The sequence below is a fragment of the Cyrtonyx montezumae genome, unplaced genomic scaffold (assembly GCF_038088225.1).
Source record: "Cyrtonyx montezumae isolate F1298 unplaced genomic scaffold, pur_monq_1.0 scaffold_7, whole genome shotgun sequence".
Taxonomy (NCBI): domain Eukaryota; kingdom Metazoa; phylum Chordata; class Aves; order Galliformes; family Odontophoridae; genus Cyrtonyx; species Cyrtonyx montezumae.
Window position 1 is genome coordinate 20,424,595 of NW_027072078.1, and position 16,905 is coordinate 20,441,499.

The 16,905-nt window shown below is 33.6% G+C and overlaps 1 protein-coding gene across 2 annotated transcripts; it reads left to right on the top strand.

Moving 5' to 3' along the window:
* Window positions 1-4,956: 4,956 nt before the first annotated feature.
* Window positions 4,957-15,984, top strand: GCG (glucagon). Of its 2 annotated transcripts, XM_065751408.1 has the most exons (7): window positions 4,957-5,020; window positions 9,332-9,432; window positions 9,797-9,958; window positions 10,783-10,836; window positions 12,381-12,518; window positions 14,673-14,816; window positions 15,548-15,984. In XM_065751408.1, exons 2-7 carry the CDS (start codon window positions 9,335-9,337, stop codon window positions 15,570-15,572), a joined length of 621 nt encoding a protein of 206 aa, XP_065607480.1. In that variant the 5' UTR covers window positions 4,957-5,020; window positions 9,332-9,334; the 3' UTR covers window positions 15,573-15,984. The 2 variants fall into 2 exon arrangements, with proteins under 2 accessions (XP_065607480.1, XP_065607478.1); XM_065751406.1 differs by lacking the exon at window positions 4,957-5,020 and having other exon boundaries at window positions 8,910-9,432.
* The last annotated feature ends 921 nt before the right edge of the window (window positions 15,985-16,905 follow it).

The following is a 16,905-nucleotide window of genomic DNA, read 5'->3' on the forward strand; positions in this document are numbered from 1 at the left end:
CTGAGCAACCAAGCTGAAACTAACAAAAAAATACATTTGAGAGTTGGTCTTACATATGAATAATAATTGTCTACACTGCAGACAGACTGCAGTATGCAAAGCCAAATCTGAAACAAACAACTTACTTTAAAATTAAGAAATGGTAGCTTTTATGACAAGAATGAGAGTTCTTTAAGTTTTACATTCACCTTAGGCCATTTTAAAGGATCTGGTTTTCAGAAAATGCTCAGTAATTCTGCATTTTCTTTTCCCTTTTGAATAAGAATCTTACACTGGATACTTGAAAATATCACTTCCAACAATGAAACTTAGTCTTTGAGTCTATCATATAAATGACATACACTAAACACCAAAGATGAGGCATTGATATTTGCTCTGAATGAAGAAATAGACACAGAGTTGTTTACAAGTCTGTTTCCACTAAAAAATCCTGTTTAACTTTTACAAAATTTACAGTAGGAAAGCAAAAACTGCTTTGTTCTAGGAGTTAGACTGTACAAAAATAATAGCAAATCCACTGGTTCTACCCTGAACTGTTCTTACTCTGATCCCAATATTCACCGTCTACCCCCTTAATGCTGCTGCATGTATGAATCAATGAACAATACTATGCAGTATGTATCTTTGAACATATGTTTCTTCATACTTAAACCTGGAACTACATTCTTTCCTTCACAAGAGATTTCTACAACTGCAAAGTAGTCTGAAAATAAACCAGCATTAGTAGAAGACCAAGCATAACTTCAGCCTGACTCTAGAACATGGTTTGTGTTGTATCTCTTTTTACTTAGCTAACAAGTAAAAATCAGAATACATTCAATTTTTTCTAGTTTGCCAGATAGTTCTGATTACAAGGCACAGCTGTTTAATTTATTTTGTGGAGTCATATGAATGGTCTATATTTAATCTGAATAATTTGTAGTATTTGCAAAGAGAGAATTTGATATTACTTTCAATTATGAATATTGTCTTGTCAGATTGTAAAGTAACTAGTACATACTTGACTGGCTCTTCTGCTTGCGCAAACTGATGAAGCTCCATTGATTTCAAATGGAGCAATTCCAATTTATTGTCGGTAGATAGTATGAGATATTTGCATAGCTACAATAACTCTTTCTTTTGGACTTGGAGACCCTAAACTAATCTTTTTCAGAAAGCAACTTCTACTCTCCAAAGTGTAACCATAGAGCTGTGCATATATAAAGACGCTCATGTTTTGTGTATTTATGTAAATGTAAGCAACATTTATGCTTCAATTGTTTTACATATGTCAATTTTTACATGTGTATGTTGCATCTGCTTCCAGAAGTAGAATGCAGGTTTCTTTTGCCTCATTATCATGCAGCAAAGATGGGAAAATATAAAAGGCTACACGTTTCAGCCTCTGTAATCGCGACTGAGAAAATGAGGGAGAGAATGCTTTCTGTGCTATGTAAGAAAGAAATGGTGTCAGGCCTGTAGTCAGACCCCAAGATTCAGCCTTCCCTCCCCCATATTTTATGTATATGAAGGTATTAATAACACAGAAAATGCAGTATTGTTTTTGCTTTAAAAAGTCAGCTACTTTCTCATTCAGTAAAATGTTCTTATCTTGCTTTTTATTTATTTATTTATTTATTTGCAAAAGATCCTGGAAAAAGCATGATATTCAGAGTATGTGGTCCTATCTATGAAAAGACATGCCACCTGGATTTTTCAGTGCCAGATCTATAAGTCAATGTGCATCTGATAAGAAATCTTTTTCTTAATTTAATTCTGTAATTTCAACCTAGGTTTCTGGTCCAGTGAGTACAATATGCAGTCACTACAGCAGCCATTCCCTCATGCTGAGATGATGTTGTAGGACACTTCAATCATCTCCATATTTAGTGCATCCAAAAGTAAACATTTTTAATATTTCTAAATGACACTTTAAAAATGTTAAGATGTAACTTTCTTGAAAGCAGGTTCCCTTCAGGCTCTGTCTTTCAGTCTGACTCATCTGAAGTACTGTTGTAGATGTGAACTACGATACATAGGAGAGTGAGCGCCTTAGCCAAGAAGTGCCATTTAACTATGGTATTTTATGATAAAAAGGAAAAAACTTTGTTCAGGATGTGTACAAATGCACCTTTCACACATGCATAACAGTTTTCTATTTCTGTTTAGTGTAGTGAACTTATTTGCTGCACTCTTCTAATATATATTACTCTAGATTCAGTTATGGCAACTGATGGGTGTGTGGTTGTTGATGCAGTTCATTTCTTTTCTTTCCTGTACTTTTTACTGTATGTATATCACTTGAAAAATATAATCAGGCAGACAATTTTTAGATGCTAGGTGACCTGCTAGATGATATAGTCCGTGTAACAACGTGTTCAATGAGGTGCGCTCGGCTGCTGTCTCATGTTCTTTCCTGAAAGTATCCTACTGTAAAGAAGAAACTGTATCTGATACAAGAAAATAAGCTGACCTAAACGAAAAGAAAAGAGCCTGATTGCTGGAGGAGAAGGTATTGTCTTGTATTCTGTATTCTTTGTTTAGAAACCTATGCAGCTTTAACTCAACATACAATTTTATCTTCTGTAGCAATCCATTTCAGCAAGTGTATGATCCTGGTGCAAACAAAAAATGGTCAAAACGACCCTTTTATCACCATCTGCTGTTGTATCGGTGTACTGCAGAGCCAGGGAGTATGCCTGCCTGCAGTTGATGTAAAGTTGACCAACTTCATGGGCAGAGTGCCTTCTAATATTTAGTGCTGGAATTACAGCATGATTTCGACGTGTTAAATTGAAGTACAAAAAATGCTGAGATATGAAGTATTGCAGTGAAACTGGCATCTCAGGCAGACAGTTATATTTTGGAGCTAGTATAGTATTTTGAGATAGTTTCCAGGCTTGTTTTGGCTCCGTGGGCATTATATCTTCAATATTACTCTGTTGTTTGCCTAGGGAAGGTTGGAGGTGGTAGGTCTGGGGCTGTCCTTTTGTTTCAAACCAAACTAGGTCATTTCAAACTAAAAATCTGAAAATCCAAATATAATAATTATATATGCAAATTTGCATATGCTATGCTAGTCATTGACTACAGTTCCATGACTTTGAATGGGTGGGAGACAGGAAGAATATAGTAACAAGCAGGAAGAAAGAGGACATGGGGAAGGTAACGTGGCAAATAGAGAAAATGAAGTAGTATTTAAAAAAGAAGACTGACAAAAAGGGAAAGTAAGGCTGTCAGAACTGACTGAGAACTGATTGAAAGTAATGGTGAGAGTGCCAGAAACCATGGTCTTAACTTCTCAGCAGTGTCATTAGGAGTCACTTGCATCCTAGATAGAAATTTTAAAAAGGGACCATGAATGTTAGTATGTGGATCCAAGAGCAGAGAAAAAAAATATATAAACACCCCCCAAAAATCAACGTTCATTTTGTGGACTATGCAGTGGGACTTAGTGTTTTCTTATGTAATTACTATGCACCACAGCAGGACATTTAGGGTTGAACTCTAAGAAGGATGTTTTTAATTTTATTTGCTGCTCTGAGTTTATTAAGTTTATACACTGTCTCAATTGTGTAATATTGGATATACCAATATGACTGTGGTCAACTAGCAAAAAATTACCTTTGCTGGCTTCAAGTAGCAGTGGTAGGGGAAATAAAATAATGTCCTGTAGTATGTGTGCTTTGTGCCAGAATTACATGGTGGTCATTCTGCACTAGAATATAGGCTGTAATTTCTGTTCAGGGAGATGTCAGCTGTAAATCCAGTCCCTTTTACTCCTGAGAGGAACTGAAACCTAAAGTGGAGTCCTTCATATTTAATATCTCTGCTAGATGTATGGTATTCTCTGTATATATATAATAATTATTTTATTTTGGGTATTTTGTCAAAAGGTCTGTAAGTTAAAATCTGCAGGAGTTTCTTGAGAGAGGATATCTCACTTGTTGCTTCACAGACAGGATGAAATACCTGTATTCCTTACTGGCAGGCTTTTTTTCAGCTGCTGGGGACATTGACAAGATTTGTCAATTTCTCCTACTGTTGTCACCAGATGCTTAAACACAGTCCTTGTCAATGCTGCCCCATCACAGGTATGAATTTTCCCACCATCTATTAGTGAATGTTTCAAGACCCTGACAGTAGTTGTACAGAACATACACAGGTATGAAACTCACACCTATGTTTTTAATTATAATTATTTCCTTGTAAGGAACAGAGATGTGAGCAAAAAAACTTATATAAATCTGTAGAGCACAGTGTGAAGCCCAACTTACAATGGAAGTCTGGCATACAGATCTCCAGTGAGTATGAATTTTCATTCAATAGAGTTGGTATAATACATCTGAGGATAATCAAAACTTTTTTTTTTTTTTTCATAAAATTTGGCCTGGGCTTTGCATAGTAGGTAGCCATTGCTGTAGTGCTTTAAAGTAAGAGTGCTTCTTTATGTTCACTATATTGACATAAGACTACATGAAAAATTGACAAAGCACTTTGAGGGTATTGTGTTGGATATTGCTAACAGTGTATTAAATTTATAAATTTAGATTTAAAATTGATAGGTTATGTTGGTGCTCTAATGCCAACAGGACCAAGATTTTGCTTAATACTAATGTGACAAATCTGGAATTTGGAGAAACTGCTGCCTTAGTCCTAAGTACCTCTAGCCAACTGTTTATCATCCTAATGCCCTTCTGTTTGATATTTACTTCTTTGAACATTGCTACCTTACTCCTTTTGCAAATCCATGTTAGCACTGATGTCATAAAGTAAGCAGAATGAATGTGTGAAATTGCTTGTAAAATTATCTAATGAAATGAATAGCAAACATGATGACTTTTTTTTTTTAAGTTGGATAAGGAATCTGTCAGCAATGATGCACTCTGGTAATGCTTACTAGAGCAGAACAGTATATATATAAGACTGTGCAAAAGAGGCAGCTAGGCAGAGCTCAGGATCGTCAAGACTTTCCATAGTTCCAGAAGAGAGAGTAGCAGATCTTTCTCCAGCTGCTGCATATCACTTCAAAACATAAAAGGTAAGATTTATGTGAAGTACTAGTACAATTCATCTGAGAAAGCTGAATGTATTTTCTGAATTGCATTGTCCAAAGATTGCAACAGAGATGCAAGATCTTTCAACGAATTGATGTTTTCTTCTCTGCTTATACTCCTTAATATTTGGAATTAATGGCATCACCATTTAAATCTTTTAATCTATTGAATTATTTTAACAGAATGATCCCAAAATGGAACATCAACTACTAGGGCTGCAGAAGCAATTGAAAGAAGGAAGGTTAACATGTAAAGACAAAAAACTGGCATTGTAGAAGGAATTTAAATGTGAAATACAAATTTATTGATATTTATATTTTATCTACTTTGGGGATGTTTAAAGAAAATTATTTTTAAAGTATTCATTTCTTAGAGTTCCTTCCTAAATATGAGACAACATAGACACCTGACAAAATGCAAACAAAATAAATGGGTCTATATGGACATTGACTGAAAACTGTCCAAGACAGTTTGTCTCTCCATCACCCAACAGATTACCACTTTGTTGCCCTACATCTCAAAAAAACTGTTATTTTCATATCACTGTAAGATCTCAAAGGGGAATTTTACAGCATTACATTGAAACCTTTCAGTCATTACTGTGCTTACTGTATAAAATTTAACTTAGACTTCTGGTCTGGACTTCCTTAGGCTAGACTGATTGATTGTCTTTTACAGAACTCTCCATATTGCTGCAGGTAGATAGATGTAAAACACATATATCCCAAACAGTGATTTATTAATAATTAGAAATAATTGTTATCTGCAATTTTTATTATAGAAAACTACTCTATTCACTCACACATTTTCATATGTAATGTTCCTTTGTTTCACTGATGTCATTCCGTACTTTTTTTTTTTATCTGGAAATTGATACAAATCTGACTTTTGAAAGATTTTTTTTTTTTTTGAAAACTCAGTAACATTGTTAGTTTAAAATTCACACACTGTGCAAAAGATAGCTACAGTAAAATATATTGGAAAACTAGAAAAATCAGATGGATCAAGGAAATAATATTCATTTTCTTCCAAATTCAAAATAGATGTCACAAGTCAATGTTTTCAGTACTGAAAATTTCTGTTAAAAATTTGAGAGGTGGATTTGCTACATACTCTCCGACAGCTCAAAGCAAAATTTTTTGAGTATACATATTTTTCATAAGCACTATCTGTGTAAAATTAACTTCAGTTTTCTTGCACTCAAAGAGTAGAATCACTGTTTTTTCTTTTTATAATAGAAATTTATTCTTTAAATGCTACATTTTAACTTGTAGCAAACTACTGTTGCTGGTTTGGGTTAGAAATAACAAGTGCTAAACTCTGAACAAACTAAACAGATCCAAAATATATTTGACAGCGATTTAACAGCTAGTCAGTTACATTTTAAAATGTTTATTTTGTTGATGGCTGGGTTTCTCTTACTTTAAAATTTTGTTAATTTCCAAAACTACACTTATACATCTTTCTTTGTATTAATCTCCCCAGAATTTGATTTTGAAAAATTTAGAGAGAAGATAACCATACATTTTAATTTAAACATATTTTTAAGGCATGAAGTAGCTAGTGGGACTGTTCATATCTGAAAGCTCTATAGGACTGAGACCTAGGAGTTAGCTCTGGGTATGATTAAATCACTGAAAATCTGTTTGTCAGTTGCAATGGGCTTTGAGTTTTTATTTATTTTCAAGTTTTATGCATCAGAATAGCTTTATTTCTCTGATATTTTTATAAACAGACTAGATTAAAAATGAGGCTATTTCTTTCATACCATTTCAGTGACTTAGGTTTTTGTCTAAACTGTATCATGATTTAACAGTGGTACAAGAAGTAGTAATGTATATATCTTGTTATAGTTTTTCAAGTTAAGTGGAAGTATACTGGTTAGTTTGTATACCATCACACATGGGAAATTTACTAATGTATGGTGCAATGCCCAGACTTTATTTGCTGTCTGGGATAATTCATTTATAGCTGTGTCAGCTAGCATGAGGGTCACTACACAGAAATCAAGCTATTTTTGTGATCATAGCAGAGTAACCTCCTGAAGAATAAGGTAGAGCTTTTGTTGTGTCATTGGAAGCCTATGAAATGTAAAATCATGCATTCTTTGGGACTGACATTGGATGTCAGTGTTGCACCACCAAATTACAGCTCCAAGTGAAATAGCAAAAAGAGTTTGATACTATAGTTAAGATTATAACAAGACTGACTGGTTACACGGCCACTGTGTTATTCATTGTTACTATAAGTATGATATGTGTAGATATAGAAATCAATTCTCGTATATGAGGGCATTACAAAAGGCAGAAAACACTTATACAAACTGTCAAAAAAACAAAAACTGTCAGTTGCTCCCAGTACAGACAAGGAAATTGACTCCATTGTTTAGTATAACAAAATTCACCAGGAAACCTTATATTTATCAATTTATTTTCCCATTTTTTATTGAGATTGAAGATTTTGAATGACTAAAAGTTTTGATACTGTCATTGAGGAATTAAAGAAAAATAGCTCTTGTATAGTTTCTCCAGGACGCTGTATATTTAAATCCGGCCTATTATGACAAGGTGTAGAGAATATGTGTGTTTTCTTTCAAATTGCCTTATTTTATAAATAATTTGATTGACATATCAAATTATTGGTTTTGGAGTAGTTTAGAGCACATTACATTTAGTGGGGATTGTCTTTTTAGTTGGGTCCTACTTTACCACCTATGATTTTACTTCAGTGTATTCATCTTTTTTATTTCACTTTGTTTTTCAGACTGTAACATAAAATTTTATAAGAAAATTTCATGGATGGCAGAAGGGCTTCTTCAAATAGTCAAGCATCAGTCCAAGTTCATGATAATGATTAAATTATTTCCAGTGACATTTCGAACATGTAAACTCATGAACATTTAGTATTCATTATTCAATTATTTAGCATTTACTCATTGAATGAATTGTGTTTGATTTCTTTGTCAAGCTCAATCGCACCTAGCAACATTTTTAATTAATTTCCTTGTGTATACAGCCATTCCACAAATTTAAGTGATCAAAACATAAATGAACAATAAACAATGAATACTGATTGACTTTGTAAGATTTCCTCTCATTTTCTGCTTATACAAATGACCTCAATGCTTTTCAGACTATTAGCTATCATAGTCCATTCTGCACAGGGTTTTGTGAAACCCAAGTGAAAAACATTTATCTTATGAATAGAGCTTGCTCTACACAGGATTATGTGCCAACAGAACAATTAATGCATTAAATAATGAAAATAGTGGCACTTAATTAGGGAATTGGAGTATGCCTTTTTCACACTGTTGACAATTCTATAAAAGTTGCAGCTGAACAACTTACATGAGTAAACCAGTGAGTAACTCAGATAAAGACACTCACAGCTTGGCTGTAAATCACCAGAACATTTGTACATAAATACTATAAATTACATTGAATGAACTCGCAGTAAAGTCAGTGAGTCTTGAAATTATGAGAGCGTTTGTGGTAATAATGTACCCGTTTCTGTTGTGTGATTTGAGTCAATAGAATGACCTATAACAGTAAGAAATATAGCTAGAAGAATATTTTCTTCTTTGGTTTGTTAACATTACAACAAAATATGTATGCTATACCATGTATATCCCATGCAACCTCATAACGGAGGTGCTTAAGCTAAACAGAGTATTATATTAAATTGCAAAAAGATTTTTGAATATTCTGCCATAAATTGTTAAGCCATTGTGAGACTTAATGGTTTTTTCTGAGCAGTCACCTATTAGTATGCCATTTACTCAAGTGGCCTACTGCTACAATATGTGTTGTTTCCAAAAAGTTAAAAAAAAGTTAAAGGAGGTTACAGGTCAGAAAGAAAGAACAAGGAGCTGCTGATGTGACAGCATTCCTGACAGAAATTTGTTTACTTTTTTTTTTCCTCCAGTAAATGAAAAAGTAAATCTCATACCACTACCCTAGTTTTGCAGTAAAACAATGTTATGGAAACAGATACAATGCTTGCCATCAGCAGAACTTAGATCAGTGGGCATAAGAACCTTGTACAAAGGAAACTGAGGACACAGCTACTCTCAGCTCACCTTACAGTTTTGAATATAGAATAAAACCTAAAGACTAGAGCAGAAATGACATTTTTTGAATGTCTGCCCAAGATGCTGTCAGCTCCATCCATTACATGGGATCTCAATTTATTCAAGTTTAGATCAGCACTGACAATGTCTCTTTCTGGTTTTAATTGATTCAGTGATACATAAGATGATTACAATTTTCTTTGTTGCCTTATCTCTGTTTTGACAGGGAATGAAGATGAAAAGTATTTATTTTGTTGCTGGACTCCTTTTAATGATAGTTCAAGGCAGCTGGCAAAATCCTCTTCAGGATACAGAGGAGAATTCAAGGTAAATTCTTTAGATTAACCTTCTAGAAACACTTAGCCTGAGCTTTGCTTTCTTACTGTTCTAAGCAAAACACACCATGATTTATAGAAAGTACTTAATCTACCATGGGAACCGATCAAAGCTTTTAATACTGCAAAGTGTGACACAGTAGTTTTTGGTATTTTAAATAATACATGACTGTTACCCAAGAAATCTTGTAAATGTGCAGTATCCAAGCTACAATATTGTCTCATCTTACTAGCCAGCTAGCAAACAAAATTATACTACTTTTTTTACTTATGAATATCTTTAAAAGAAATATCAGTACAACTGTAGAATGTACTGTAGCCATTGCCAGTCAACAACTTCTATAAACTTTTCTCAGATCATTCAAAGCTTCTCAGACTGAACCATTAGATGAATCTAGGCAGCTGAATGAAGTAAAGCGTCATTCACAAGGCACATTTACCAGTGACTACAGCAAATACTTGGACAGCAGACGAGCTCAGGATTTTGTGCAATGGTTAATGAGCACTAAAAGAAATGGGTAAGCCTTTTTGGTCACATTGCTTTTCTCCATGCTGATAAAACCACCAAAAATCTAGAATCTGAATGAATTCTATTTCTTTATTTCAGCTTCCCATCACAGACCGTGTATAATCCTCAAATTACTGATGTATTTAGGGAAAATTCATGTATAACTTTAATAAGTTATTAGAAATGGGGAACATGTGCAAAATCAGTCAAAACTGATTTGATAAATTAGGTGTAGTGACATTGTATTATCTAATATGCTATCTGAAATGAGACTATCTCAGGTTCTTTGGGACGAATAGCTCATTCACTGAAAAAAAATTCAATTTGAATAATGTACATAAGTATAGGGTAAAGATGTAGCTGCTGGGATATAATAAAACTTCTATCTGTAGTTATCTAATTCTTAAGTTTCTTTTGTGAAAAGAGAGCTGAGATTTAAGCTTAATTGACCAATGGTTTACAAGTATTCTGCTAAGGTATGAGTTGGCATGGTTTTTTGAAGGTACAGCTTGCTTAAACAAAGGCTAACAAGCTAAGAGCATGAATAATGAAATAGCAAGTAATTCTATGCCCTACATCCTTGATAAGATCCTCCCATAGGGTCAAAAAATCTGTTATATTAATATTTTAAATTGCAGTGGAAATCTTTAAAGTAATCATTTCTAGATATAGTATCAATTTCAATACATATGCCTTAAAATATTTATAATGTTCCTCCTTCACCTGTGGTTGTTTATGATAATGTATAGATAAACAACAAGAGTTTTATCAGCTCATTCATGCTCTACAATGTACTGGTAATAATGCTGTAATGTTTGTGGAATTCCACTACAGCCAACAAGGACAGGAGGACAAAGAGAATGAGAAATTCCCGGACCAGCCCTCAAGGTATTTTATTTGCCACAAACTTATTACTCAAAAACAATTTTCTGTTAAACGAGAAATAAATCAACCATTATTCTTTAAAGTGTTAACATAATCAGAGAAATACTTATCAAACGAAATTATTCTGCACCTGTTTGGTTTTTTGTTTGTTTGTTTGTTGTTTTTGTTTTTTAATGAGGAAAGAGAAAACATCTGTTTTTCATGTCTGTACATGTGTGATTTAGCTATGTGCAGTGTCTTCAAGAAATGCAATAGCATGAGAAGAATACATTTCTGAGAATGAGATTTAAAAAAAATGTGTACAGAAAAAGATAGAGAAAAATCATTGTGTTAAGGGAAAGAAAACCAATTAGAACACTAATTAAAGGAAAATGCTCGGGCACCAAGTTGTGGAGGGCTGATAATACACAATAAAATATTCAGCCTTCAGAATTCAGTCCTGTTTTGTACTAATCGATCATTACAGAAAAATAAATAAATAAATAAATAAATAAAAGCATTTAGGCTGAAGGCTTAATTTTTCTTTCCTATGATTCTGGGAGAGAGGACGAGAAGTTGGAACTTTGAAAAAAACAACAGCCACAGCAACCAGTCTCTGTTTGCCAAACAGATCGGAATACTTAGATTTTTGTTCTTATTTTTGTGAGAAAATCCAGAGAGGGCATCTTGGATTACAAAAAACCTTCCGTTCTAAATGCTGTCAATATAATACTAAATCTTTCAGCTTCAATGATACAGCATATCTCAACAAAACTAACATTTTATCAGAAATGTATCAAACTCTAGTTAAGATGCAGGTGGGAGGAATGATGAAATCCCAGGAAGACCAAAAAATAATAGAAAACACTAACAGTTCTGAAAATTTGGCAGAAAACGCCAAACTGTGAAATAGGAATTCAAGCGAAATTTTCATAGGAAAATATTCAAATATTCCAAAGCGTGTCTACTTCTCAGTGCAGCTTGTCTTCCTAAGGGTCACTGTGACCTAATTTTGCTATAAAGAAGAGAAAGAAGCAGGGTTAGGGTTGGGAAGCTATTGTCTATTTAGCTATTAAGCTAGAGATCATCAAGTTTGAAATTGTTCCAAGATAATTACTTGGTTGAGTACAATTAATATTCGCAAAACGATTCAAAATGAGGCAGAGAAATATCAGAAAGAGTTAAGTCTGAGGAGTTTGCCTGAGAAATAATGAAGATGAGTACAGGAGTAGCTTAATGGAATTTTTAGTTAGTGCATTTAGAGGTAACAAAAAGTATGTTCGTAGAATAAGTAAAGTTTGTTGTGCAGAGCTAATTCACCTAGCAGAAGATCATTCCAATGCTTTCAGTACCTTATTTGTTTAGAACTAGTTCAGTTAATACAAAACTGTACTGCATAGCATATACATTGCTTTTAGAATTGAAAGATGAAATTATCAAGAGTAATTTGAGAAGCAAAGAAAAATTTCCTCAGATACAGAATATTTAGTGGGAAATGTAAATTATTAAATGCTAAAAACATGTGATAAATGATACATTCTGATCCTAGAGTATTGCTCCTCTTTCAGCAATGGAATTTCCAAGCGTCATTCTGAATTTGAGAGACATGCTGAAGGCACCTACACCAGTGATATCACCTCTTATTTGGAAGGTCAAGCTGCCAAAGAATTCATTGCTTGGTTAGTGAATGGACGAGGAAGAAGAGAGTAAGAATCCATCCATTCCTATTATTAAATTTTGCTTTGCTTTCAAGGTTAGAAATCAAGCCTGATGAAATCTTGATGTACTTTTGATCATTCCTGCTGTATTTCAAGTTTTCTTTTTGTAATAGAAGATATTGTATGGCTGTTATACAACCATTTTCAGTTACTAAGTTCAAACATAGATTTAAACAAATCTGTGCAGCATACTGTTACACTAAGGAAGGTCAAATTATATTTAAGGTCAATATATCTAAAACTAAACAAGAATTTCCTCTAATTATCACCTTTTCCTTATCACATAACATTGCTTACAGTCTTCTTAACTTTCACAGAGATGAGTCATGTTAGTGAAGTCTTACACTACTTTCTCTTTTTCTCCACATCTGTGGTCAATCATTCATTCCCTCTGCAGTATTTCCAAGACAAATTTTTTACCAACGTCACGGCCACCACAGCTGTATTCCGTGCTCTGGTGATCATTCCTAGCAGTTATTGATGTCTTCTTTTGTTCTTCCTATGATCCACCAGGTCTCCACAATTTGTAGCATCAAAAGTAACCATAATTTTCTACAACTATCACTTATTTTCCTTTTTAAGGCTTTCTTTAGATATAGTTCAGTTTCCAAGACTCAGCTCCATATTTTTGATTCATGTACATCTTGGACATTTCCATTATCTTGCTCTCCATATATTCACTGCAAATTTCTCAAACCTATTCACTTAATCTTCTTATTCATGAGTTTGTACCTTGTTCATGATAGATTTACTCTTGGAACAGCCTTAATTTCAGGCACTTTCTGTCTTATCACCATTCACGAGTCTGTGTGGTTAGGAGCTACACTGCGCACATGCCACTCACTACCTTTTAATTGCTCTGTACTTATTTGTGCCTTTAGACTGTAAGCTCTTCGGGGCAGAGATTTCAGTTCATCTTATTATTATATGTTTTGCTAGCTATAAAATGCTGTGTAAGTCTCTCATACTATATAAAAATAATAAATAACAATAATAATAAAATATAATCTGTAAGACAAGATTGTGTGTTGTAGTCAAGGAAGACTAACTAGGTAAAATTTGAAAATAATGATGAAAAAAACAGTACTAAGTAAATGCGATTGAGCCATACAGATAAGGGAAAGGCTGGTGCCAGTTCCAGGTGAAGTTCAGATCTGCAGCTTTTTTTCTGTCACCTTTTACTTTTGTGAGCAGAGATAGGTTATTTTAGTATTTATCAGAAAGAGAGATTACAACTGACCTCTGATAAACAGAGCTTAGAAGCCTAGAGAAATTATTACATACAGAGCAGTCTCCTACTTCCTAATATTTAGTACTATTTGCAGTCATACTTGTATGTAGCTTTCCCTAAAATTAGTGCATAAAAACAACAGTCTGCCTGTCACTGATCCCAGAATATAGTGTGCTTCAACCAGCAAACCTCATTGGAACCTAAAAAAATCTCCCCTTATTTGATGGTTTGAAACAAGCTTTCTAAATAAAGCCCTTGGTAAAATGTCATTTTTACCAGTGGTAGAAATGGATACATCAAGATTAAGGATAGGATTCCTAGTACAATATTCTATTGTGCAACAAAAAAGCACATAAATTTAATACAGATATTTCAATTCAGTTATTTTACCCCCCCAAAAAACCCTGCTGCTTTTACTGTTAAAATGCTTTTTACAATACAATGGTAAATATAAAACTAGGACTTTACAAGTCAAATGGAAAAAAAAGCGTATGAAAATTTGACTGTAATGTTTTAGTAGTGATATTCATTTAAAAAATGTTTTTTAGTAAATCTACTGTGAGTTTTATTTATGCCTAGCTTAGCTGGCATAGATGTTGTAGACTTATTTATGTTTTTGCATCTATGGCTTAAAAAAAAACAAACATCCATGACAGAGCAAGAGGAACCTAGACTAACCTAATGGAAGAGTCTCTTCTGGTGAAGGGAAACTTCAGTGCTTTCTTCTCTTGTCAAAATAATGCTTCATAAGATATTCTGATATGCTTCATGCTATACAGACCCGTAACAGCTGGCTCAACCTTTAACCCTTTAAAATCACAGGAAATTTACAGTAATTAAGAATCTATAATGAGAACCTTTTATCAGTTTGTTTGTCTTACAAATTGTTTTATAATTTCTTCCCTTTGAAGTTTCCCAGAAAAAGCTCTAATGGCTGAAGAAATGGGCCGAAGGCATGCAGATGGCACTTTCACAAGTGATATCAACAAAATCCTGGATGATATGGCTGCCAAAGAGTTCCTTAAATGGCTGATTAACACAAAAGTTACCCAAAGGTGCCTGAATTTTGGTCATATCTTAATATATTGGTTTTAAAATGTACTTGTCACACATAGGGAAAGTACAGCTCATTATTCTCTTAAATATGAAAATACATGTAACAGTGTTACAAACTTTATGTTGCAGACAGTGCTGAACAAGAATATGACACAACTACTTAAGAACCATGCTTTAATTTCTTTGTATATAGGCAAACGCTGTTAGGAAAAGAACATTTTCTATCCAAACAATACAAACAGGTTAATATTTGAGGATTATCCGTTAACATTAACAAGGTGTTTCAAAAGCAGTACAGTGTCCACTAAAGGGCACGTGTGAAGGCCAGATGTTCAAAAATGTTGGGTGTCCGTTGCAAAAGTTTACTAACTTCAGCTTTTGATTCATAAAGGACCTAGTTAATCATGGGAATACGAAACGGCAAAATTTTTGAATTTCTATTTTAAATATAGTTTTGAATAACAATTTCAAATTTTTGTGTTTGTTTGTGGTTAAGGACTGAAATAATTTAAGAAAGTCATCTATTTGAAACTATTAAAAACCTTTTCCATTAGGAATAGTTTTCAGTCTTTTATTAGAGAGAAGCATTAAGAAGTTTGTGGAACTAATATCTGCTAGTTCTTAACAAGAAAAAAATATATTCCACACATATGTGACAAAACTTGTGAGATTTATATTATGACCTAATTGACGCTCTTCTTTTTTATATATTTTTTTTTAATTTTCTCAGAGACCTTTCAGGAGAATACCAGTAAGAATGCAGGATAAAAATGGAATAAATGAAGATCTTCACTGTCTCAACTGACAGCTATGAAGAAATTCTGAAATCTATATTGTCATTTACATTGGGTGTAACAAAGCTATGTCACCTTGCATGCCAGGAAATAATTGTAGTGTCATTTAATGTTGCCAAAGGAGTATGTATGGAATATCTATCGTCTAATGGATGGTTATCAAAACAGCTTTAAGATTATGAAATTATGGAAAATTTATATTTTCCACTTATTTGGACTGAAGTAACTCCATTTGTATTATGAAATTATTTTTCTAAAAATTGACTTATGCACACAAATGATTCAATCACCAGTTACTGTCTAGGGGCTGGCAGCTGAAAATGTCTGAAAAGTGAATATTCCTGTTGAAACCTTTGTTATAAAAAGGCTAAGCTTTAAGGATATTAAATAATAGCCTTAAATAAAAAATTTCAAGCTTCTTTTCTGTTGACTTTTCATCTGTGTATCCCTTTTGTCTGTTTCCACTTCATTTTATTTTATTCTAATATTATTGTCACTAAGATCTTGGAAGTGGCTTTTTCAGAATGATAAAACAAAATTGGCATTTTGTCAGTTATTCTCTATTATGATTTTGAAAAGAGCAGTATGAACTTTGAATTATAATTAGTTGAAAAATGATAATCTAAGGTGAAGCTGGAGATGGAAGCAGTACTTAACAGTATTCACTAGCATAAACTGCTGTTTCTCAGAAAAGTGGGAGGACAGATTTGAAAAGTATTAGCTGAAATTTGCTTCATTAATAGTGGAAGCTACCACCTAATGTCTTCAAGGTTTACGAGGCTGCTGAGTAAAGCCAACTCAAATGGCCCTGAGATCATTCTAATAATCTATGTTATATTGTTCTCTTTCTTCTTCCTTGGAAAAGCAATGTGTCCATCATCTCTTGCAGTTAACTCCATTATACTGTAACTTGTAAGAACAACTGTGATTTTAGTAACTTACGCCTTCTTCGTTATGTTCACAGAACACTTTGCCTGCAGATCTCAGTGTTTCTAGCATTTCTTCTCAGTTGGCTAGGATATGTTTTTGTATGTATAGCTGTAACTACAACTCTCAAATAAGTCAAATCGCCTTAGCTTTATGCATCTCTTCTTATGAGTCTTCAACCCCCTTTTCTTCCTTTGCCATAATAGCAGTAAGCCAGGTATACATACTAAAATGTCCTAATGGGGGAAGTGGTTTAAGAGAAAACCAAGGGGCATAGCAAGTGTCTAGCAGAACTTGATGTGACACAGGACAGGTGTTGAATCAGAACTGGAACCTATGATTTTGCAAGGAATTTGTGTCTCCCTTC